General features: G+C 39.6%; 1 protein-coding gene across 5 annotated transcripts in view; it reads left to right on the top strand.

Annotated features, from left to right (window-relative positions):
- Positions 1 to 26265, top strand: part of PAN2 (poly(A) specific ribonuclease subunit PAN2) — a 42282-nt gene that overhangs the window by 14110 nt on the left and 1907 nt on the right. For 4 of the 5 annotated variants that reach the window (XM_060764082.2, XM_067463908.1, XM_067463910.1 and 1 more), the window contains 23 exons: positions 1365 to 1534; positions 1976 to 2096; positions 3052 to 3129; positions 4243 to 4510; positions 4732 to 5074; positions 5840 to 5936; positions 6780 to 6899; positions 7470 to 7589; positions 7687 to 7815; positions 8691 to 8890; positions 10540 to 10682; positions 11619 to 11722; positions 12181 to 12279; positions 12964 to 13040; positions 14936 to 15077; positions 16417 to 16554; positions 16748 to 16807; positions 17309 to 17399; positions 20548 to 20705; positions 20827 to 20970; positions 23264 to 23443; positions 25294 to 25387; positions 25800 to 25997. In XM_060764082.2, coding sequence (XP_060620065.1) covers positions 1365 to 1534; positions 1976 to 2096; positions 3052 to 3129; positions 4243 to 4510; positions 4732 to 5074; positions 5840 to 5936; positions 6780 to 6899; positions 7470 to 7589; positions 7687 to 7815; positions 8691 to 8890; positions 10540 to 10682; positions 11619 to 11722; positions 12181 to 12279; positions 12964 to 13040; positions 14936 to 15077; positions 16417 to 16554; positions 16748 to 16807; positions 17309 to 17399; positions 20548 to 20705; positions 20827 to 20970; positions 23264 to 23443; positions 25294 to 25387; positions 25800 to 25997 — 3274 coding nt within the window. The remainder of the gene's footprint in view (positions 1 to 1364; positions 1535 to 1975; positions 2097 to 3051; positions 3130 to 4242; positions 4511 to 4731; positions 5075 to 5839; positions 5937 to 6779; positions 6900 to 7469; positions 7590 to 7686; positions 7816 to 8690; positions 8891 to 10539; positions 10683 to 11618; positions 11723 to 12180; positions 12280 to 12963; positions 13041 to 14935; positions 15078 to 16416; positions 16555 to 16747; positions 16808 to 17308; positions 17400 to 20547; positions 20706 to 20826; positions 20971 to 23263; positions 23444 to 25293; positions 25388 to 25799; positions 25998 to 26265) is intronic. The other variant, XM_060764083.2, reaches the window with a different exon arrangement.

Raw genomic sequence — 26265 nt, 5'->3', positions numbered from 1 at the left:
TCAGCTGGAAATATAAATTTCTAGTGAAGTCAGTCTCTTAAAGAAACTGGCATTATTGAAGATATTTCATTTCTCACACTTAAAAAAATTTCAGGTGGCATGTTTTTCATTGACTTGTTCATGTTTTACTGTGCAAATCTATCTTCCACAACCTGATACACCTAAGGTATGTTACACCACAATCCCCATCATTCCTAGCTATTGTAAACCAAATTGCCAAAATCTCAACATGTCTGGAAGACTCTAGTTGAAGAACACTGGTGTAAGCCATGCATGCTGGTGCAAGCCATGAACAAACCATTTGCTTGACAATCTGTCTAAATGACACATCATTCCACTTCATCCTGCCATTTCAGGAAGCAGACATTTGAAAATGGTTGATTATAAGTCTACCGTGATGGTGATTTTTAGCTTCACCAGTGCCAACTGACTTGAACTGGTTTTGCCTCTGGTGGACATTTCTAAATCCAGCAAAAAAACCCATGCTATTTCTTTTGTATTATTGTGATGTCAGTCTGTTAGGTTTTTTAATATATTGTTGTTAAGTGTTATGTTTTTATTTTTGCCTTTTTTGTATTGTGGTTTATCTTTTGTTAGGTTTTGTTTATGTATCATGTTGTAATTTTGTAAACTGTGTTTTGCACTGTGTTTTTACTTCTTATAAGATACCCCAAGTCCTATTTGGAGAGGAGGCAGGATATAAATAAAGATGACGATGATGACGATGATGACGATGATGACGATGATGACGATTATTATTATTATTATTATTATTATTATTATTATTATTATTATTTCAAGGACCGTTCCATGAATCTGTAGGCAACATTCATTTTCTGTAGTTTTCTTTGAATTAATAGAAGATAATTAGCTTTTGGAATGAGACTTTCAATGGTATTTCGTTTTCATTTTGTATATTTCTTTGTAATGTACTACAACTAGTCACATTGACCACAATTTGATTAAAAACAGGGAATACATATTAAATAGTTTTAAATCCTTTTAAAATGAATTGTGTATCCAGGTGCTTTGAGGTTCAGTTTCGATTAAATTAGATGAATTAATGAATTGTTTCCACATTCAGATTATTCTATGTGCTTGTTATAATTGCCACAACTCCAACTTGTACATTAGAGGAAAAAGCAAGCTGTGGTTGTTAATTTAGTGTGTGAACTGTAGACCAAAGAAGGAAGTTTTATGGCAACTAAATGAGATGAACTGTATAGTAAGGAGGATGGGTCATTGAAGGTGACTGTTTACCTGGGGGCCCTCATTTCTGTTTTTCCACAGTTCCTTCCAGGGCAGGATGTGTGTGTTTACAGATCTAATCAGAAGTGAGCATAACTGGCTTTCCTCTGTTTCAGGGTCATGCCACCTCTTTCTTCGGCCCAGCCTTGGAACGCTATTCCTCATTTCAGGTGCATAGCAGTGACGACATTCGACAGATCCAGAGCCTGGAGAATGGGGTGCTCTTTCTGACCAAAAATAATCTCAAATATAATTCCAGAGGTGGTCTTATCATCTTTGATTACCTGTAAGTGCTTTGCACTAGCTTAACACTGGTTGGAAGGTGTCTTTGAAAACTATGAGATATGAATTGGATTCTATCTATGCTTTCTATCTATTTGGCTTACTGGAAGAGCGGGCACACTTGGAAACATAACAAAAGATTTCTATCTTTAATCATTTATCATGTATCTGGTGCGTTGAGAAGTTCTTTGATAGCATGAGCTATATTTGAAAGATTCTGATGTAGGTTTGAGGCATGTGAGATCATTCATATCCTGTCTTTCCTAAAGAAGAATTTTGTCAAATTTCAACACAGCTGCTAGGATGAGCCTGAACATTTTAATGATGTAATTATGTGGTGTAATTTCTTTTCATGTCTGTCTACCAAGTAAATAGGGTAAGTTACTCATGAGAGGGTGGCATTACGCCATAATTAAACCTCACTGTTCCATTTTTTCTCCTGTAGTATGGATGAGAGCGAAGATATGCACAGTCTTCTGCTGACTGATCCCAGTACCTTGCTTGTTGGGGGGCTCACCAGCCATGTGATAGAGATAGACCTCAACACTGTACAAGAGACCCAGAAGGTATAATGTGGCTTATCATGGATTTGGATGTTATTTATGGCATTGGGTTTGGTTATTCAGAACTCAAGCAGTTCTAAGAGAAAATGTTGGTTGTCCTAGTCTTTACACAAAGATGATCTTTACACAGCGATATCTGCGAATTCATGAGTGTTCAGCTAGTGAAGTTTTAGTAGGTCTTCATGACTGAAATTAATAATCTGGAGCAAAAATACAGGAAGAGAACTTCCTCAACAAATAATGTTAGGTATATCTTTCTTCACTTTGTTATTATTGTGATGTTTTCATATATTTTCAGTTCCTGTTATAAACATTTCAAAAGTATTTTTGCATCCCAAACAAATGCATTAAATGTTTTTTTTTTCAAAAAATGGGTGTGGGTCTCATTTTGCTACCAACATTTTTAGTATATGGAAGTTAAGAAAAGAAAAGAATTAAAACAAAATGTTGGCATTTCAGAACCAAAGTGAGATGTGGGCATTATGCTGTCAAGGGTTGCCATCCTAAATGGATTATGAGAAGGAAGTAATCATTTTCCAGCTCCATGGCCCTACTTATGCTAGCCAAGGAAGGGTAGGACAGAATTAGTGTTTAATTTTTCCATTTTTAAACAAAAAATGAAACCAGTCTTATTTTCCATAATTGCTAGAGACTTTGAAGGACATTGAATTCAGCCAATACAAACCTGCCTCCATCCTGCCTATTTCATGGTCTGACATCAGTGAAAGCAGTGCCAGCACCGCATTATAGTTTGTACAGATATAACTGAGCCTCCAGTTATATCATGTATGGATCATTTTCTTATATCATCCGCTCTCTGCCAGCCAGTAGATCTCTGAGGATGGAAGAATAGCTTGACTGAGTTATAGTACTTTATGCTCCCATTTCCTGCAAAGCTGCTGTATATTCATTGTGAAATGTTTTGTCTCTGTCCAACATTCTTATGTGTTTATTTTAGTACACAGTGGAAGTGCCTGGAGTTACTATCATGAGACAGTCGAACCGTTTCTTCTTCTGTGGTCACACATCAGGAAAGGTATGACTAATAACCTTATCTTCGCTCCCTGGAAGTTTCACAATCACACAGTGAAAGGAGCCATATTAAGGTGTTATGAAAAATCAGTATTTCAATCCAAAGGAAAAATCAAGACCAGGCGTCCTCGAACTGCAGCCCTCCAGCTGTTTGGGCCTTCAACTCCCAGAATTCCTGACAATTGAACAAGCTTGTTAAGGCTTCTGGAAGTTGCCTGATCAAGACATTTATATTCTAATCCTTTAGTGGGAAAACATGCTCAAATGTCACAAAGCACTAAATGTAACTAGTTTGTTAATTTTGTTTTTGGTAGAAGATCGAAAATTGATTGAAGCATTTCTCCATATTTTAACATTGCTCATTTCAGGTCCATCTGTTGTCATGTCAGATTATGGCCTCTGAAAAGATAACTGTATATTAGAATCTGGTACTAGTAGCTGAGTGTATCATCCTCACCACAACTTTCGTTGTGTGCAGCTTATTTTTCCCAGATTGCAGACGGAACTGAAGGGCTGCTTTGTAGTGAGAGCTATCAGGCTATGAAAATATTCATTACACAGATCAGAATTACATGCTAAAACAACAAAGGCTGAACTGCTCCATTCAGCTTCTAAGTCTGCTTCTGCTACCTTGTCAGCGTGATTACAAAGAATCAGATTAGACTAAATTTTATGTCAGTTCTTAATTTTGACTTCCCTATGGGGAGGCCTTGAGGTGCCATGCTGCACTACAACTGAATCTGATCTTCAGACCAGTCTCATGTACTCTTCCTTGTCTTGAAATCTTGGAAGTGATCATAGGGATCCATGAATGCTATATGACTTGTTGGAGTGTATTTAATCTCTTGCCTATGTACTCTTGCCTTATGTTTGTCCTCTTCATTAGCAAGAGGAGTTGCTTTTGTCCCACCCCCATTTTCTGCATTCCCTGGACTGTCTATGGAGTAGCGTAGATTTCACCCCACTCCAGTTCTGATAGGACTATATGGAGCTCAACACCTAGATATCTGATACCTTCCTGATAGAGAAAGAGACAAAGCTAATTCATTCTATGCTACTGAATTTCTCATGTACTTTTAAACATCTCATGGAGTTTCTACTGATTTTTTAAAATTAGGTGTCCTTACGAGACCTCCGTACCTTTGCTGTAGAGCATGAGTTTGATGCTTACTCAGGAAGTCTTTCAGATTTTGATGTTCATGGCAACCTACTGGTGACCTGTGGTTTCTCCAGCCGAATGAATGGCCTTGCCTGTGATCGTTTCCTCAAAGTATATGATCTGCGCATGCTGCGAGCCATCACACCTTTACAAGTCCACATTGACCCTCTGTTTCTGAAGTTCATTCCTACCTACACATCTCGTTTGGCCATCATCTCCCAAACAGGTAGGTCTCTGAGCAGATACATTCTCTGTCCTCAAATTCTGCTGGTAGACTTACTGGAACCATGGAGGCCTCATTTTCTCAACATCAGAGCTTCTGAAAGAATTAACTTCAGTGTAAAAGAATGGTTTTGTTTTGAGTTCAGAGTATTCAGTGTTTGCTTTAAAGCTTTGGAGAGAAAATGTCTTTCTTTTCTTTTTGCTTTTCTCTTTTTTCTCATTTAGGTCAGTGCCAGTTCTGTGAGCCCACTGGATTGGCCAACCCTGCTGACATCTTCCATGTGAATACAGTGGGCCAGCTGATCATGAGCTTTGATGTGTCAGCCACCAAGCAAGCCATGGTCTTTGGAGACTCCGAAGGCTGTGTCCATCTATGGGCCGATTCCCCAGAAATCACCTTCAATGCCTACTCCCGGGAGACTGACTTTGCCTTGCCTTGTATTGTGGATTCTTTGCCCCACCTTGATTGGAATCAAGATCTCATGCCCTTGTCGCTCATTCCTGTGCCATTGACCACTGACACGCTATTATCAGACTGGTCAGCTGCAAACTCAGTCCCTGCGCCCAGGTAATTCCTTACGACAGGAGAACTGAAGGAAATAATAGGTCTTTAAAGAGTTGCTTGAAAGATGTGTTGGTGCTGTTCAGTGAGTCCCTCCTCTCTTTTCTTGTCCTCCTTATTATAATATCAGTACTGTCGTAGTATACTGCCCAACACACATTAGTGCTTCAAATGTTAGCTCTGTTTCTGGATATATTTGACCTGCTGTTTCCAAAAATGGCACCGGTTTTCCCCTGTCAGTTCTACTTTTTAAAATTCAGAACATATGCCATGTACCAGTCATCATCTGCTTTCCCATAACATATAATAATAATATCTAAGAAAATAGAGCTGCTGCTTTCTAGCCAAAGAAGTTTTTGAATTTGTGCCCCAAATAGCACCAGGTGTACAGGCCTAAAAACCAATACTTTTTTTGCTTGGGCTCTATTATTCATTGTCTTGCATTATATCAATTCCTCATTTAGTTTTTACAGATTTGAACAATTTTTCATAAGCTACCAATTGGATTCTGTTGTATGGCAAGTCATGCTAATCGTTTTCAGAACAAATTGCAGAATTTCTTTAGATTGTCATAATAATCTGCGTTAGAAACTAAAATGGACAATGCTCTGTTTATATATTATAATGGGTATCTCTGCAGAGTTTGGAAGGGAGTGTACTGTAATAAAGCCCTGTATTCCTTTAGGGGTTTGCAGTCCTCTTGAGGGGAACGCTGCATTATCCAGTGGAACTTGAAAGTTTTGTCTTAAAACCACACATTTTGTTTTGTAGGCGAGCCCCACCAGTTGACCCGGAGATCCTTCGTACCATGAAAAAAGTTGGCTTCATTGGATATGCTCCAAACCCCAGGACGAAGCTCCGAAATCAGGTAGCTGTGGGGTAGCTGTCAACTTTGTCTTGTTTGGGACTTTGAAAGCTGCATTTCTGGATGATGTTTTGATGTACAGGGTTAGTCAAAATACATAGGCCAATAAGCCATTCAATTGAATGGCTTATTGGCCTATGCATTTTGACTAACCCTGTATTACTAAATGTCTACATGATGTCAGGTGCACTAGTGGTTCAGATCAGGACTCTCCAGAGGTTGTTGGAACACAACTCCCACCTGCCCTTTGTCTGTGCTAGCTAGAACTGCTGGGAGTTGCAATTCCACAATGCTTGAAGGATCACATGTTCCCCACTTGTGTTTTAGATTGAAGAAAGAAGGGAGGAGGGTAGGATTTTTGTCATAAGGCCTAGGTTTGCACTGGGATGTAACCTGTTTTAAATTTAAAGACAAGCTCTATAGGTTCATCTATGCATCCTTGTGGGAGTTAATTAACTTAAAGAATAAGCACATCCTGTAAATTTGTGAGTATTGGGTTACTATTTGCTGTCAATAATGTATACCATGTCTGTTTGACCTATATGAACGTTCTACAGTAAAATTCGGTGTATAGTAAGTTTTGTATTGCATCTATTATATGAGGTAGAAGATAGCTAAATGTTCTGGATTTATAATTATTCATAATGTATTCAGTACATTTGAGTCACATAGTGGGGGAAAGCACATTTGATTTGTGTATGATAGGGTTGAAGTGGGTCCATATGCTGTTCTTAAACCACCCCTCCTTCTAGTGTGTACATCACCTTTGTCTCAGAAACAATAAAGTGAGAATGGATGTGGTCTGCAAATTCTCCATGAAGGCTTGAATGCTCCTCTCTTTTGCAGATTCCCTATCGGCTTAAAGAGCTTGATAATGAATTTGACAATTTCAGTCAAGTCCCTGAATCCCCCATTGGACGAGAAGAGGAGCCACATATCTACATGGTGGCAAAGAAATACAGGAAGGTGTGTTTTTCCTGCTTTCTTAGCCGATTAAAGGTTTTACAGAGGAAAATACGGGCAGATAGAAAGATTTTCAGAAGAAAACAGCATGTTGTGAAATACTGCTTTATTTGCAACTTGCCTTGCAGGATCCAACCTTATCCACACAATAAATTATATCTTCAGTATTATTCAACCTCTGTTTTGTATCCTAAAGCTTACTAAACCAGGATCAGTAAAAGGTAGGAATCTTATGATAGTCTAATCCAAGCAGGGTAAGTAATCTGCTTTTTTTCAAATTAGGGAGCAGGAAAAGCTAATGGAGAACTAATGTTGAATTTGATGTTTCTCCTGCAGCTTTCTGTGATATGAGCCACAAGAACTATAGTGAAACATGGATTCTTATCTTAGTATCTTCTCAGATTAAGATCTGAAAATCAGATATGCTCTTGTTAGTGTGAAAAGTAAGGCATGTTTCAATAGCTTCATGAGCCACTGAATTCTCTCATTATTAAGTATTTTACTAAGTGAATGCTGCCCCAGTGTCAATAATACTTTGTCACTCAATAACACTTTCTGGTTTGTTTTACTAAGGTCACAATCAAGTATTCCAAGCTGGGCCTTGAAGACTTTGACTTCAAACATTACAATAAGACTCTCTTTGCTGGCCTGGAGCCTCACATTCCTAATGCTTACTGCAACTGTATGATCCAGGTAAACACATTTTTATTGTCTCTGTTTGATAGCTTTGTATAGGTCCTTTGTTATCCAGACAACCTCAGTCTCCTCTGTCTATTGTTTCCTTTTCTAGGTCCTTTATTTCTTAGAGCCTGTCCGATGCTTAGTCCAGAATCATTTGTGCCAGAAGGAGTTTTGCCTGAGCTGTGAACTGGGGTTCTTATTCCACATGCTGGACTTGTCTAGGGGAGATCCTTGTCAGGTAAAGATGGGTAGAACAAGGGAACCATGCAGAATTTTGTCAGATGTAATTTAGTGGTAAGAGTAAAGGGACTATGCACCTGGAGCTACAGTCGCCTTCTGTGTCAGGCCATGGTGGCAATTTTGCAGAAGCTGGGATCGTTGTTCCATCAAGAGTCATATTCTTGTCTCCCATTTAGTTGATATGCAGCCACCCAAAACCCTATTTGGGAGCACAGCCAGGAGGCTGGATGACTATCTGTTGGGAGGTGGGGCTTTGATTGTCTCTTCCTTCCAGGCAGCCTTTGCTTGTGGGGGTGGAAAAAAGCGGGGTACATTTTTCAGGTGACACATCTGTGGACTGCAGATACCACACATGTCTGTTCCAACACTTTGGAAAGTTTTGCCTTAGATGAAAGTTGAGTTCTTTCCTTCTTTGTTTTTTTCCTTCTCCAAAACCCCCCCAGCTCTATTGTTCAATTTGTTCCAAGCAATCCTTTGAGGCAAATGCATTTTCTGTTTAATGCCATGCCTATCTATTCATAAAAGTGCTCTTTTTTATAAATAGATGTTTATTTCCAAAGGGCTATGGTAAACTCACCCTTAGAGTTTGGAATTCTCCCCTTCCTGTGTCAGTGTTTAGGAAAAGATGGATTTCTTCTTTTTCCTTTGCACTTCATCTGAATCTGTCCCCCACTCTTTGCCCACTTTCAACCTTATTTCTCGGTTCATGACTTCAATCCTGGGCTAAAGGCTACCAAACTACATCAAACATACCTATGAGAAGGCCACACAACAATCTTGAGATGAGTTTTTTTTTGGGGGGGGGGGGGATTTCAGACCAATTACTGTTTTAGCTCAATGTAAGCCAATGTGCACTCGTTTCGTTTGTTTCAGGGTAGTAACTTCCTGCGTGCCTTCCGCACCATTCCAGAGGCAGCTGCTTTGGGACTAATCTTAGCCGATTCAGATGAGGCTACAGGAAAAGTGAATTTAGGGAGATTGATTCAGAGTTGGAATCGTTTCATTCTGACTCAGCTTCACCAGGAAACTCAAGAGCAGGAGGGCCCTCAGGCTTACCGGGGCATTGGCAGCAGGTATTAAAATTGTTATCCATCTTTTCTGTCCTCATTTCAGTACCTTAACGGGATTGGGATTACATAGTTTGTGATGCTTTTTGTCTTATGCCAACTTTGAAAAATCTACGAACACATGCCTGACTAACTTTAAAATAGTATCACAAATTAAGATCAGTTCCAGATATACAGACTTGACACTCCGGTTCATGGACAAAGGTAGAAATATTAAATATATTATTAAACTGTTGGATTGGTATTAGTCTCAGTTATCAAAATAGTGAATTTATCTTTGGTTGCACCTGAAATAGAGTACCACATTAAATTAAAAGCGGCAAACCCTCCACTTGTCTTACAAGAATAATTTTCACAAAACAAAAACAATAGCAAACATTTCCTACCAAATAAGAATGTCCCAAAATTGCTTTCTGATCCCATAACCACAAATTATCAGTTGCAACAAAAAGTGATATTACTATATAAATATAAAACAAATTCCTACATTTGAGGGCTGATTACAGCATAATTGTCATCCTATACAAATATAATGTAGTCCTTTTTTATTAGACTCTGTTGGAGTAAGATAATTTAGTGTCATATAAATGTATTTCAGGGATAAAAAAAGAATTTCTCCTATTTATATGTCATCTCAATAGCATCAAACATATAATTAAACTTACTGCAGTGCTCTAAAAGAGTCGAATGATTTTGGTTATCAGTCCACATGTAAGCTCAATGGTTTCTTTGCAATTGGATAGATAATTCAGTCCAAGCAATTTTTCATCTTTGAAATGTTTTCATCAACATATACATTTTTGTTGTTCGATTGTTTGCAAACAACTGAACAACAAGCGACCATAATCTTACAACTTCTTAGGTTTTTTGGTTTCATTTAAGAGTGGATTGATATTTTTTTTAAAAAATGCAGGGCATCCCTCCCCCCCCCCCCCCCAAATTAAACCTTCTAACAACTAATAGTAGCTATGGTGATTATTTGAAGGCTAAGTAAATACATTTATATTAAAGAATAAATGTTACAATGATGATTTAGTCAAAGTTACAAATTCCACCTTAAATTACAGTTTTATGTAAGGTATTCAAAATGTTATCCCTGCGCAGCAGTGAATGGATTGCATTGTTGAAGCCCAGAGCTGCAAACCTCATTTAAAGTTTGTCTTGGAATTTTGTGACACTTCTCTGGTATTGGATTTTTTTAATCCTGTTAAGCGTGTATACATTTTTAAAAAACCCCAATGCAAACCATTCAGAATTATAAGCAGTTACAGGTGTATGCATTTTTGGGGACCTTTTCTGTAATAAGTTACAACTGGCAAATGTGTTTGACCAAGTACCTTAAAGTAGATATATGCACCTCATTTAAAGAGGGTTTTTTTTAAAAAAAATTACAGTTTGTACTTATTGTTAATAGTTGCCTTTTATGCAATCCAGCATTGACCCTCTGAATGTCTGATTAAGGCTCTGCTTAATAGTGATTTTAATAGTGAATGGGATGTTTTATATGTTTTAATATGCACTTAATTTTAATTTTTGTTGTCCAAAAGCATTGAATAGTTGCCATATGTAAAGCCACCTTGAGTCCCCTTTGGGATAGAGAAAGGCGGGATACAAATAGAGTAAATAAATAAATAAAATAGTTTTGTTTCTTCCAGTAGCTTTGGATCCTCCGGGGACTCAGTCATTGGGCAGCTTTTCAGCTGTGAAGTAGAGAATTGCAGCATGTGTCGTTGTGGCAAAGAGACTGTCCGAGTATCTTCAACACTCCTTTTTACTCTCTCCTACCCAGAAAGTAATGGTATGAAGTTTGTAGAATAATAGATGAAACTTGGACTGAATAGTAGAGTGGGGTTTGTCTTTGAAGCCTGGGAAAACTAGCATAGAAGATCCAGTGAGCCTCTTGTGGCTTTCCACTTGGTCTTTCCAGGCTTATGAGACTGGAACAACTTGGTTTTAAAATCAGTTTGAAGTTAATCTTCTCAATAGGTGATTGGATACATTTATTTAGAATTTGGAATACATATATTTTTGGTTCACAAGTTCTCACAAAACTTAGGAGTGTCCGAAGAACATTGCACATGATAGTTAAGAAAGCTGTGACTTCTTTGCTTTTATAATATCTGTCAGAGTATAGCCTGACAATCAATATAAAAAGTTATCAGGTGTCTTGTGGTATGTTAACTTCAAAAATGAAGGATCAACATTTAATAATGTATACGGGGTTTTTTTGCTTATTTAATTGCAGACATTGCTTTGCAAATTTTGTCCTAGATGATATTCTCAAAATAATCCTACACAGTTTTATAATTATAGTTTCCTATCTCAGCCTGCTGGCTGAGAAGGGCGGTATACAAATATAGTAAGTAAATAGATAAACTATAAAATGCTGAAGAAAACCCACTCAGCTTACTTGTGGGACCTGCTAGTTCAGATTTCTTGAGTTCAAGTCTACGGCTCTATATTTATTTATTTATTTATTTATTTATTTATTTATTTATTTATTTGGGCTTTATTTATTTAATGTTAACCCCTTGGGAAAATTAGAGTCCTATTTATGCTTTTCACCCTGTCTGGTCAACTGTTTTTGATATCATTGGGCCTTCATGATCAGCAGTTGATCTCTACTAGTTCAGATTTTTCTTGATGATATTTGGCTGGCTGGTTAAATGTTACTTCTTGGTTTAATGTTCGAGATAATGAATGTTACACATTTTTTTTCTTGCTGTCTTTCCAGATAAAATCAAAGATTACGACTTTGCTCAGATTTTGAAAAGGAGCATTTGCCTGGAACAGAACACTCAGGCCTGGTGTGAGAACTGTGAGAAGTACCAACCCACGGTAAGCTGGGAGGGAAATCATGTTTCTTTCAAACCAGTGTGAATGTGCTTAATCGTCCTGTTTTGTGGCATAAGATAAGTGAGGATTACAACAGCAAGGTTGCATTAACCAAAACTACCCTGATAATGTGCTTAATAGAGAGTTACCACTTGCAAACATTATCCAGCCGTTCTGTTGGAGGGCCTGTGAGAAACCTCCATTATGCTTTTAAAGTTAAAATTCTAACTGATGTCATAGATTGGACAATAAAGTTCCGGCTGTGAAATGTCATTTTATTTCTGCTCATGTTGATTTGCCTGAAAAATGTAGTGCTCCCATTTGTTATATCCAGAAGATTTCTTAAGGATCATTTGTCTGGTCAGGCAATATGGTCTCAGATAAAGCCACAGTGGTAGTACTAAATATTTATCTTTGCCCATTGTCGTTAAATCAAGTGCCTTCTTTCTCTGCTGTTCAAGGTCCAGACACGCAATATCCGCTGCTTGCCTGACGTTTTGGTCATTAACTGTGAAGTGAACAGTTCCAAGGAGGCAGAATTTTGGAAGATGCAAGCAGAGGTATAGACAAGTGTATAGATTAATTTCCCCGCGTGGTAGGCCTGTTATTCACACCAATGGTAATCCCTGCGCTCGCGCAGGCCAGCAACGGACATTCCCAAGCTACTAACTGACCGTTAGAGAGGCCCCGCCCCTTTCTCTCCCCCCATAAATAGCCCTGCCGCGGGGCTACCGGCCAGTTCTTCCGCCGCAAAAAAAGGCAGCCAGAAGCCCTGGGGCATGACCAAGAGAGTGGGGAGGATGGGCGGGACGTGTGAATACAGATAGAAGCAGGGGCTCAGAAAATGCTTTGTTAGATTTTCCCCCTCTGGGTGTTGAAGTCCCCTTATCCCCTCCCCAAGCAAGAAATCTGCTCTCTTACACTGCCTGCTCTTAGGATGGATCCCATAATAAACAGTTAAGCTAATATTATGTGGCCAGTTTCCAAAATAAGCACCAAATACACTTGTGACTGGCTATATCTATTTTAGCCACTTGAGTTGCCAGTGTTGTTGAAGGCAGGGGAAAGAAGAGGTAAAGTGTGCCTTAGCTTTTTGTCATGTGTCATGGACCAAGTATGACGTCTTATTCAGCTCCTTTTCCCAATCTTCTAAAACTGGCCTGGAGAATTAGAAAAGATATTGTGTTGATTAAGTCACTGAGCTTTTGAGTGTACATTTATTTTGGCTCATTTTCTCTGAACAGTATTCCTTTAAGAAGTTGATGATGAAGAAAGGTGGCCTGGAACTCCCCACCAGTAGAGAAACATCTCTTGGGGAATGGTAAGCATTTACATTAAAGACTGACTTATATGCATACCTAATTTTTTGTTGGCCCCCTTGTGGTGCAGCGAGTTAAACCGCTGAGCTGCTGAATTTGCTGACCGAAAGGTTGGTGGTTCGAATCCGGGGAATGAGATGAGCTCCTGCTGTTAGGCCCAGCTACTGCCAACCTAGCAGCTTGAAAACATGCAAATGTGAGTTGATGAATAGGTACCACTTCTGTAGGAAGGTAACGGTGCGCCCTGCAGTCATGCTGGCCACATGATCTTGGAGGTGTCTATGGACAATGCCAGCTCTTTGGCTTAGAAATGGAGATGAGCACCACCCCCCAGGATTGGACATGACTAGACTTAATGTCAGGGGAAACCTTTACTAATTTTTTATCACCCTAGGAAAGAAAAGCCCTATTTTTTCCAGTCAGATACTGGCCATATCCTTCTGAAAGCACTCATTGTTAAAAGCAAATGGCAATATCATTCTGTTCCAGACTTGCTTATATTAAGGCATGAACCACAATGAACACAGAAACAGTGTAGACTGAACAATTATTGTATTACATTTCATATAGCATTATAGCCTGAACTAACATGCTGTAGAAAACTTTGAACAAGGTTATTTGGTGTGAATTTTCTTGTGAGACATTTGCACAGGTGCAAAATAAAAATAAGAAATCATTCTTAATTTTTTACTTACTTACTTTATACCCTGCTTTTCTTTCCATGGTGGCTCAATCTGTTTGTAGAGTGATCAGTCTGCTTGTATTGTGGAAGAATATTGTTCCTGAAATAATTAATTTCATGATATTTTCTTACTTCACAACCTCATCATGGTTGCATATTTGCAAATGAGTCATCTGTATTTAAAGGCATAGTTGAAATGAAAATGTATGTCTTGTTTAATCATGGTTGGCCATAGTGGATGTACCAAAATCCACTCTCAGAATATGTATTCTTCAACCTTCAATTTACGAAAGCAATTGGTTTTTCTGAAAGAAACGTAAAAGGACAGGCTTTGAATATTTGTACCAGGCCTGGCCAATCGCAAAAGTTCATGCTACAGACACTTACTGATTGCAAGGGGTAATGTTGATGAGTACTCACTCCCCTTTCTGTAAGTTAAAATACCTTTTGAAGCCTGAGTGTCAAGTGCTCTGAGCTAGACCTTAGCTTCAGGTTGTGAGATTCATGACCATCAACAGTAACTAGAGGAGCCAGTTTCCGCTAAGCCTCAAAACTATCAGGCTGCCTTAATATGTTGTGACTTCAAAAACAGAGCAAGAGCACACTTGCCTTCTGCAAAATATATGTAAGACAAAAGCATCCTTTCCCATTTCCTAGAGCACCTTAACCTGACTGGTGATGAGATTAACCTCAACATAATGCTTATATTTTCTTAAAGTGGTACCCTTGCAGTATATTACGCAAAACAAATGAATTCCTCCCCATTCATTCTTGCTTTTAACTCAGGATGAATGGGATTTTGTTTCCATGTATTTATTATTTATTTAAGTCCTAGTGGCCCAAACTAGCAGTAAGAAATGCTGAGGATTGCAGTCCACCAGTATCTGAAGGGCGAGTTATTTATTACCACTCCCATTTTAATTCTTGCCTGCAAAATATATGGACAGTTCTGCACTTTGATAATGCATTTTCTGTCTTAGATGTTTCCTCCTGAAAAGTAAAACTTTGTATTGGAAGTAGACATCAAATAGATGGTAACTTGGATAATACATTTGTTCTGGAATTTTTCAGGCTCATCTCTTTGGTTTGTACATGTTGGTTCTAACTGACTCCCAGAAAGCTACAAAATTGATCATGGCAGTGTAGGTTTGTTTATTATCATTTCTTATAACTTTTTTTTCATACTGTTTGTAATTGTGTTTACTTTATTCTCAGGAATGAACTAGGAGGAGCTGAGGGAGGCCATTCGTATACTTCCACTGAAGAGCTGAAGAACATATGGATTCCTTATTCCATTAAAATGAAGCTCTCCAAGAACAAGGAGCTGGAGGTTTACAACTGGGATGAAAGTGCTGAAGTAAAGTGACTGATTTGGAAATGCTTTCACACAGTAGCTTTGGTCATGGGATCTAACCCAGTTCTTCTCCCTTTCAAAGGGAATCAGCTATGCCTAAGTAATATCTGAGCCCCTGGTGGTGCAATGGATTAAAGCCTTGTGCCAGTAGGACTGCTGATCGAAAGGTCGGCAGTTCGAATCCGGAGAGCGGATGAGCTCCCGTCTGTCAGCTCCAGCTTCTCATGTGGGGACATGAGAGAAGCCTCCCACAGGATGGTAAAACATCAGGCCGTCCCCTGGGAAATGCCCTTGCAGATGTCCAATTCTCTCACACCAGAAGCAACTTGCAGTTTCTCAAGTCGCTCCTGACACGAAAAAAAATCTGAACTAAGTTTAGTGTTTGAACAATGATTCTTGTATGGTGATGCCTAAATAATATCTGAACTAAGTTTAGTGTTTGAACAGTGAGTCTTGTGTGGTGGTGTCAATGAAAAGTTCATAAATTGGACTAAACAGACGCAAAATAAATATACACTGTGGAGCAACAAGTAGCCAAAATTTTACTAGGTGTATGTTTACTGTGCAACTCTATAATATGTGGTTTTATATTACATCATTTCCATGAATTATTCATTATTTATTTATTAATGTTATTTCTACTCTTCCTTTCTCACCATGGGGACTCAAGACGGCTTGCAATAACATGACACAACCCTGTAAATTTGTAAACACACCAAATACAAAAATTAAAAACAATTAAATAAAGTGTTAAACAGATAAAAACTGAGAGAAGAATGGAAGAAATGATTTGGTGTAGAGAAAACTGGGCGAATGTAAATGTGATAATATTCCTATGTATGGGAACATGAAAGAAGGTCTGCGCTTCAGGAGGAAAGCAAAACCTGGTCAAGCTTGTCTAATAAAGAGCTAAGGCATGCCCCCCCCCCCCCCACGAGAGTTTTCCTTTTCTCAAATGGCAACAATGAATCTGAACAGACCCAGTCAGGTTGCAGAGGATTCTTGAATACAAGAAGTTGCAGTTTTTTCATTCTTTTCTTTCTTTCTTTTTTCTTTCTTTCTTTCTCTCTCTTACAAAAAAAGAGAGATATGAGGTAGTGTATACCTCAGGAGATAGAGATGAAAGTCTTTAGCTGGAACAGAAACCTGGGCAGTAGTCTTGATTTCTACTCTTACCAACATTTTTTATAGAAGACACTATTTCATTCATATCAAGGGTGGGAACTAGCTGTGGGATTATTAAAGAGTTCTGCAATTTTTCACTCCTGTATATGTGTGTGTGTTTATACTTAAGATGCTCAGATATTCGATCTCATTGGTGGACTAATTTCCCTTTTTGCAGCTGAGCATCTTGGAAGATCAGGAGTCAACGTATGTGTATGACCTCATGGCAACTGTTGTGCACATTCTGGACTCCCGCACTGGGGGCAGCCTGGTGGGACACATCAAAGTGGGGGAAACCTACCATCAAAGAAAAGAGGTGAACTAATTAAAAGAATAAGAGTCCCTATGCTGTTTCCATCTCCTTGTCTCTCATCAGTGTTGCATAAATCTCTTGTGCTTCTTCTGTTGTGTCAAGCCACTTTGGCTACGCCTTGTGACTGTGACTTGTTGTCTGTGGATGAAAATGGCAGCCATTGATGCACACTTCTCCTCTCCTTCTGTTTGCCCAGGGTGTTACACACCAGCAATGGTACCTCTTCAATGATTTTCTCATTGAGCCTGTGGACAAGGTAAGCAGACCAGAACACTTTATAATCTTGATTTCTTTTTCAATATGTAAAAACCTTGGTTTTTAAAAACCCAGCAAGCTACATTTCCCAGCCATTGAGATCAATCATCAGATCCAAATAGTATTATGTACATTAATGTCAAACTAATAAATTAAACCTTCTTTTTGTCATGGGAGAATAAAGCAAGCATAATTAATAAGTATTCAATAACAGGAGAAAGGAAGAATGTGTCAATATTAATCCTGTTGTTTAAAAAAAGAGATATAATATCATAGCAAAACAGGTAAACTAGATGCCAGGAAACATAATTTATCCCATGAAGGCTTCTCTATGCCAAGCTGTTACTCGGGCGTTGCCATGGGCTTTTTGCAGTATATTATTTGGGAATTTTGCTCTGCTCCTCCCTTCTCCTAATCTCACACAATCAACAATGCACACACTCAACTCATGGTGCTCCCATTTTACTTACTCTTTATTTGATGTTTCCTTTTGGATTTGCAGTGTGAGGCTGTACAATTTGACATGAGCTGGAAGGTGCCTGCTATCCTTTATTATGTGCGGAGGAACCTCCACTCCAAGTACAATTTAACCAGTGAGTGAATCTGTGTCTACGTGTGAGCCTTTGATTACATGGATGGAGCGAGAGCAGTTATTTGGTTCAAAATAGCCAAGTTCACGCATGCTGTCAATATGTATCTCTTCCCTCCTGCTAGCTTGCCTCCAGATTTCAACAGTGCACTAGTAAGTGCAACAACACAGGTATTAAAAACAGACATGGAGGTGGGGGGCTCTATACAGCCTAGGGGAACACCCCCTCCCCAGTGTTTAAACCTTCAGTTGTCATGTAGGGGAAAATGTGTGGGGTTGTTTGGCTGATACTTCTCGGGGACACACCTCTTTTTATTCAAAGCTTTTAATCACATGCAAAGCCCTCAATTTTGTTCTTCTCCTGTGAGCATGGTGAGAGACAAGATGCCTGCAGAGAGCTAGATAGTTAGATGCTAAGCCTTTACTTTCCTATATAGAAATCTAGTTCTTTCAGTGAAGTCTTATAGCTTTTAAAGCTTGACCCTGCTCCTGTAATTGCTGAAGCTCATTCGCTCTACTGCTATACTCAGATATATATTGGTAAAAATGTTTCCATTCTTCTAAGAATATGTCTAGACTTATCCTTCAACTGCATCATTAACTTGTACATTTCTATAATTTCCCACACCTTTACTGTCCAATCTTCTATAGTTATTAATTCTTGTTGTTTTCCATTTTGGAACATATGAAATTCTTGCTGCTGTAAGCATATGCTGCAATATTATTTCATGTTCCTTTTTTATTTCATCATTCAATAGTCCTCATAATGTGAGTTCTGGCTTGAAATTGATTTTTGTCTTAAGGATTTCTAGGATTATTCCATGAATTTGTTTCCAGATTTCTTGCAGGTCTTTTTCCAGGTCTACCACATTTGATAGTAAGAGCCTTCATGGACTTCACACTTCCAACATTTTTTATTGCATCTTTATACATTTGGGTATGTGTATGTTAAATGCCATTTAAACATCATTTAATGGAAATTCTTTTTAATATTATTACTGTAAATTAGTGGCAATTTAAATTCTTTCTGCCACATTTTCCCACTTCTCTAATTCTATATTATAGCCAAAATCTTTGCCCATTTAACAATACATTATTAAATTATTTCTTCTTTCATTTCTATTTTCAATAATACTCATATATTTTACGAATTAAATGGCCATCATTAACACAGAACTACAACGTGAATTTACTTATATTTTGTTCAAAGCCAAATAGTTATAAATCCATTTTATATCTTTCCCACAATTGTTTATAATAGTTCCACATCATGTTCCATCCCTCTGCCATCAGATCTTCCCTTGTTTTATAATTAAGTTGGCCACTCTCCCATTTCAATGAATCTTGATATATTATCCATCTTTCATTATCAATTTTATAAAATGCTTCTTGTACTGAAATCCATAGTTAATAGTCTTCCATTATTTGTTGCTAGCTCATTCCCATCATGTGTTCCCGGAATCAATTTTTTCTCTTTCTCTTTTCTCAGTCGGTATGCCAGTCATTTTCCTATGCTGTTGGCGGATTCAAAATTTTCCTGTTTTGTGTAGTGCATTTTCTTCTCTCACTCCGTTGTTATCAGCACAGACAGTTGTACTTGTAGCATCTTAATTTGATTTGTCAAACTTTTATTTTTGTCAGTGTATAATGTTTGTTCTTGTTCTCTCAAATGCTTTATCCTTTTTGAAATTAACCAGCACTGATCACTTCCAGTCCCATTTGCCACCAGTGCTCCCAGTTTCTGACCTTCTCTGTTGCCTTTCTCTTCTCTCTTTTGCCAAATGTTGAAAACTGACTTAGAAGGAAATTCTGGTGAGACCCTCCTTTTACCAGTATTTCAGGAATTGCCCCACAAAAGAGGCGTGGGTCTTAGAAGGAAAGTTGCTGTGAGGTAGTCACATACCACAAAGATCGAGGGAACAAAATGAACACATTTTCTGAGGAAGTATGCCGAAGACAGGAGGAAGTGAAACAGACTGCTCATCATGATATGACAGAAAGAACATGTTAGTATAGAGTGCATTCAGATGGGGACCCAAAAACACTGTTTTGTGGCGAAACTCTTTGCTGCTTCAAATCAAGATGTACTTGCACAAAATTTGAGCACACTGTGAAAGGGAAGTCAGTAAAAGGAGGGCTGAGTTCAGGTGCTACACAACAATCTCTTAAGTCCTGACTATTCCATTCCTGTACAGCTGCTGACAGATTCTCAGAAACATTTCTTGCGATTCTGTCAGAAATGAATGTTTCTGGAATGATGGAAATCTGAAGTGGTATTGTTGTACTTCTAACCTTGCTTTACATACCACTGAACTCATTTGGGTCAACTTCTCATGTGGTGTGAGTTAGAGTTATTAACTTTAGTGTCGACATGCCCTTGTTGTAGATCTGGTCATAACAGGAAAATCCTTCATTTAGTCCAGTGGTTTCCAACTTGTGGCCTGTGGACCACCAGTGGTCTGCAAGAACCAAAATATGGTCCGCGGCCTCAAAATTACTACAGCATTACCTCAAAACCATGCAGCAACAAGAGCAACTGGTCTCGTGAAACCCTCTTATAGTGTCAAGGCAATAGGAATGCATCAGCTCTAGATGATCAAATATGGTTTTCTGTGGACGAGCAGATGGCGACAACTGGATGGCATATTTTCTGTATCAGAAACCAGAGCTGATGTGGTCTATCCAATGCAGTTTTCTGAATCAGCACCCCAAATAACCAAACCAAGTCAAAAGTTGACCAAAAACTGATTTGTAATCCTTTTGGTACTAATGTTGGAGAGTGGTCCCTGGTCAGAGTGGTCCATGGTCAAAAAAAAGGTTGGGAACCACTGCGTTAGTTGCTGCTATGGACTCACAATGTGTCCTGTAAATCTTCTAGCTGAGTATGGTATCAGCAGGTTCTCTGTGAAAAGTCTTATTCCCTTTTGTCCTCACTTAGCCCTGGATGGTTGACCTTTTCCACTTGGTTTAGAGCTTTTGGAAATCAAGTCTAATTGGCATATTAAAGGATTCTCTTTCTGTGTGGCCTTCTTCTCTGGGGAGTCCCCCCAGCAAAAATGGGAGTCCCCTGCTTTTTCCTAAGAAAAAGGAATCTCAGTAGGGATTTCTGAATGGAGTAAACCAGCTGATTGCGTTTCTTGTCCTTCTTTTAGTCAAGAACCCTATTGAAGCCAGCGTGCTGCTTGCGGAAGCCTCCCTCGCCCGCAAACAGCGGAAATGTCATGCCACTTTTATCCCACTCATGTTGAATGAGATGCCACAGGCAGGCGACCTGGTGGGACTGGATGCCGAGTTTGTCACTCTCAATGAGGTACACATTGCACGACGGGAGAGAGGAGAAGGGGGGCAAGGAAGGGTAGGGAGATCCCTAACTTTGACTATTCTGTGCACAAGTCTTTGAGAAATGCATCTGCCCCTGCTTTTAAAAATAGGAGGAGGCTGAACTTCGCAGTGATGGAACCAAGTCGACCATCAAGCCCAGCCAGATGTCTGTGGCAAGGATTACCTGTGTCAGGGGACAGGGTCCCAATGAGGGGGTCCCTTTTATCGATGATTATATTTCCACACAAGAACAGGTAGGAAAAAATCTCTGTGAGAACTTGGTGAAAGTGATGCTGGTGCTCCAGGCTCAGGATGATAAGTTAGCCTTACCGTTCTGTTCATTTAAGATGTCTTGTGAAATAGTACGTGATTTTTTGCCATATGCTTTAAAGCAGGGGCCCTCAAACTTTTTAAGCAGAGGGCCAGTTCATAGTCCATCAGACTGTTGCTGTATCAGGCTACAGTTTGTTGTTGTTGTTGTGTACCTTCAAGTTGTTTCAGACTTAGGGCAACCCTAAGCCAGCACCATAACAGAGTTTTCTCGTTCCAGTTTGTTTTATCTTCAACTGAGGCTGAGAGACTGTGACTTGGCTAAAGTCACCCAGTGGGCTCAAAGCCACAGCCTGAGGTTCAAACCACTATGCTACATTTTCTGAATTCCTTCCCTCTCTTTTTCCGACCTACCTTTCTTTCTGCCTTTCTTTTCTTCCTTCCTTCTCCTACCTAGCTTCCTATATTCCTTTTTTCCTTCCCTTTTCTTTTTGCTACCTTTTCTTTTTCTTCTTTTCCTTCCCTCCTCCCTCGGGAGGGAGCAAGAATCAGCTGGAAATTATTCCCTTCATTTGGGGGAAAATAGAGGAGGAGAAAGGAAAGGAGAGTTAAGAAGCAGTAGGAGAGTAGAGAGGATCCTTCTTTTTTGGAGGGAGGTAGAAAGAGGAGAGGAGAGGAGAGGAAAGGAGATTTAAGAAGCAAGAGGGGGGTGGAGAGGATTATCTCCATTTTGGAGGGAGATAGAAAGAGGAAAGGAATGGAACGGAAAAGAGGGTAAAGGAGCAAGAAGAGGATGGTGGTAGCTGCAGGGTGCGAATGGAAGTGGCAGTGGCAGTCTAAAATTTAGAGTGGGGACCAAGTAAACAATCTTGGGGGCTGAATCCAGCCATGGCCCTTAGTTTGGGGACTCCTGCTTTAAAGTTTAGCTCAGTATCTCTGTATATGGGGGGCATGGAGCCAATATCAATGCTGGCCTGTGTTCAAGAATGATAGCAGTAGTTCAACATTGAGAGAATGCATATTCTTTACTATTGCCCTACCACAGGCCTCTTCAACCTGTGGCCCTCCTGGTGTTTGGGCCTCCAACTCCCAGAAGCCCTAGCCAGCTTGTTCAATGGTCAGGACTTCTTGGAGCTGAAATCCAAAACACCTGGAGGGCCGCAGGTTGAAGAGACTTGTTCTGTACATCCTTTAGACCAGGCATGGGCAAACTGTGGTCCTCCAGGTGTTTTGGACTTCAACACACAGAAATCCCAGGCAGCTTTGTGGGAGTTGAAGTTAAATCTTTTGGAGGGCCCAAAGTTTTCCTATGCCTGCTTTAAACTCACTTGTTGGCTGAATAGGGTGGAGTACAACAATATTTGAGAAAAATGCTCTAGAAGAAAAATGAATTGGAAGAACTAGCTTTGGTACCAAAAAGCTATTGGTCAACTTAGATACCTTTTACTCCTATTTCTAAAGGCTCAGAGAGAGCTAGCTTACATTCCCCATTCTATGCCCTTTCGTGCCCTGAAAAAAGTGGGTGTGCTGGGATGGATGAAACAAATCAAACAGGATTTCAGGGCAGTTTTTTATCACCCCACAATAAGAGTCCTCTTCAGTTAGTTTTTTTCCTTAATAGACTAAGCAAATTGTTCCAGAACTCTCCCAAGTCCACCAAACCCCTTCCTTTATATGCAGGATTTCCTTATAGCTTCTTTCTTCCATCTTTAATCACTGTAGTTAATCAAGGACAACAGAGCTACAGGTCATGCAAAAATGGCAAGAGTGCTGCAGGACCTGAGGCTGGCCAAGAGCTGGCAGAAATGCTGGCAGAAATATACACAGAGTGTTCTAGCTCTTGGATCCCCCAGAACGGGGAGTCCGCAGGCTCTGCTCTGTGTCCTCTCTCGTGGCTTCTGATTCACCATACATTTTCCAATGCAGAGTTGCCCTTCTGTCCTTTATCCTTCCTTTGTCTTCTTCGAATTTTATCCAGAGAAGGGACCTCTCTTCTCCAGGGCACACATAGCATATTGCAGTTTTACAAACTGTTGGGGTTTTCATTAAAATTAAATCACTTCCTAATATTTCTTCTTTCCCCCCTTGTTAAATAATATATATTTCTGAATGGGAGGGGACTCCGCTTAAGGGAAGAGGAAGAGCCTCTGAGAGCTCATGCCTATTGGACTGAAAATCTCTGGATATCTTCTTACCTCTTCCTGAAGTGCAGAGTTCCTTTCCTTCACTATAGTAACCATAATTACCACAGTAACCATGTTTTCTTGACTCTTGTAGGTGGTGGATTACCTCACTCAGTACTCAGGAATAAAGCCAGGGGACCTGGATGCCAAAATTTCTTCTAAACACCTCACCACCCTCAAGTCCACCTACCTGAAGCTACGTTTTCTTATTGACGTTGGGGTCAAGTTTGTGGGCCATGGGTTGCAGAAAGATTTCCGGGTCATCAATATCATGGTGATTATTTCGTTTTGAATCTTAACATCAACTTTCCCTACACAGCTGTTTAGATTGAGTAAAAAAGGGAGTGGGTTATTTGTGTGTGTGTGTGTGTGTGTAAAAGAAGTAACACAGAGAAGTGCAATTCATTATGAATGGGCAAATAAGCAATAAAATACAAGACAATAGCATGGAAGGAGAATCTAGGACTAGGCTTGGCAACCTTTAACCATGCCGATGGTGTAGGAAATCCAAATGGGTCAAGAAATAGTGCCATAAGATGAAACTCCCAGGTTAGATGGCACTCAACAAGCAACTGGGGTATCACAGAAGACAGCTACGAGTGGCACCATGGCTAATGATGCAACTGGACTCAAGCTGATGGAATGTTTAGCTGTTGATGTGCTTAGCAGTGAAAAGGGAACGCTGAAATGTCACTGCATGTTTTATAGGGATATAGAATGCGAAAAGTATGAATCACAGGAAACAACATAGTAAAATGAGAAATGATACACATTGTAATACTTCGTGTGAATTAGATGAAATGGACAGTAATGGGACATTTTGAGTGAGATAATTACTCAAGGATTTTCTCAGGAATTGAAAACCCAAGATGAAATGGGGTGGCATTAATAGTGAACAAAGATATAGCAAAAGCAGTCAAAGGATGTAATGCAAGGTCTGACAGAATAATATCAATACGATTTCAGGGAAAACCCATCAGTATAACTATTATTCAAATTTATGCTCCAACTACAGGAGTAGCAGAATAAGAAGTTGAAAGATTATGTGCTGGAGTCCAGGAAGAAATTGACCACATACTAAACAGGATTTGTTGGTAATCATAATGCAAAAGTAGGAATGCAAAAGTAGGAAACAGAGCAGAATCAAATAATAATAATAATAATAAAATAACAAGGAGAATGACTAATTGAATTTTATGAGGCCAACAAATTTATACCTGTTTTCTACATATGCTTCCAACCCATTTCCAACTTTTGGTGACCCCAAGGCAAACCTTCTGCGGGGTTTTCTTGGTACAGTTTTTCCGAGGGGCTTTGTCTTGATCTTTACCTGAGGCTGGGAGTGACTCACCAAGGTTACTCAGTGGGTTGCCATGGTTGCATGGAAGGATTCAAACCCCGATTTCCAGAGTTGCAGTTTAATGTTCAAACTGCTACAACTTGCTGGCTCTCTCTTTCCTCAAAGTGAGCAGAAAACCTCTGGCTTTCCAGATGTTCCTGGACTTCCCACTCCATCCAGTACAGCCAATGATTACGATGGTTGCAGTCTAAATACATCTGAAGGGCCTCACATTCTGCAGATATAATTAAAGTTTCATAATTCAAAAATATGGGGACATAAATGGAACTAGAAAAAAATTGTGTATGTGTCATCAACCTTCTCAGCTCATGTCATGCAGGTCTTTCAGATCTTGGAAGCTGGTTAGACCTTCGAGAGATCAATCAGTTTTCTTGAAAAGGTGACTTGCCTACTGTTACTTCCCTTCCCTTGCAGCAAGCAGCCAAGCGAGAGCAATGGGTGTATCTTGGGGACCAGGAGGCCTGGATGGGTGCTGGTGCATGGTCAGTGGCTTAAGGTCTTTTTGACGGACAAGGCCACATGCAAAGGCTTCCTTGAAGAAAGCTTGATAACTGCTCAAGTAGACTGTTGGCTCTAAAAAGCATCCACTGTGTTTGTTTTAGTATATGTTTTTACTAAGGGTGGTAACAGCAGAAATTGTACTTCTGCTATATAATTTCTGTGAGTCAAAAATGAATTGTTTAGTTGAGAGCCTGTGAGGTCATCAAAACTGTGTGCTCATGTGACAACAGAATTCAAGACTCGGTTCATGCCTTTCTCAACAGGTTCCCAGAGATCAAGTCATTGACACTGTGTACTTGTTCCACATGCCCAGGAAGAGGATGATCTCTCTACGCTTCCTAGCCTGGTACTTTTTGGGTCAGTACAGACATTCTGTTGTTCGGATTAATATGAGCCAGTCTCCCAGTTAGCTTGACTTTTCTGTCTCAAGAGAATGAAACAGCTGCCAAAGTTTTCCCACAATGATTTCTATTTCTACAGAAGTAAACTACCCTTGTTTCTCAGTGACACTTGAAGTGCTGTAATTGAGTATTTGGATGTGTAGAACACAAACTGGAGAACCCTGGCAGAATGCTACATGGGGAAGATCTCTAAAATAGGTTAATAATTGAGTTTTATCTCCAGCTTTTGACATTCTGGGAAGAGGATTGTAATGTCCTGAGGAATAATCCCACTGTACCAGCTTCAGGATGGTTTTCTTTCCCAAAGCCAGGGAAGTCGGCAATGCAGTATTAGCCATGTGCTGTAAATCTTTTTCTTTTCCTCAAAGATCTGAAGATCCAAGGGGAGACTCATGACAGCATTGAAGATGCCCGCACAGCCCTCCAGCTGTACAGGAAATATATGGGATTGAGCAGTGGTGGGTTGGAGCCTGAGGATTTCCGCAAGGTGCTCAAGAGCCTGTATGAGAAAGGGAGGAAGATGGACTGGAAGGTGCCTGAACCTGATGGCCAGAGTAGTCCCAAGAGTAAGGAACCCTTGCTTCCCTGTCGAATGTTGGTGCTGTGTGCCCAAACACATTTTCCCCCATGTGCTCCAATGGCTGATTTATATGTAAAAGTTTACTAGTCATATTGCTTCTATACATTCTTGTTGTGCTTGTGTGTTAGAGAGACTGGCAATGCATGTTGTTAGTGTATCTTTGCATCTGCACATTTCCATACTTTTAAAAAATATGACATAGGATACATATCTGGCACACAGGGGCGGCTGAAGCAATAGGCAAGTTACGCATT

This window comes from Anolis sagrei, chromosome 2 (assembly GCF_037176765.1).
Source record: "Anolis sagrei isolate rAnoSag1 chromosome 2, rAnoSag1.mat, whole genome shotgun sequence".
Lineage (NCBI taxonomy): Eukaryota > Metazoa > Chordata > Lepidosauria > Squamata > Dactyloidae > Anolis > Anolis sagrei.
Note: the sequence above shows the minus strand (reverse complement) of the source record. Positions and strands in the feature narration are given on the sequence as shown.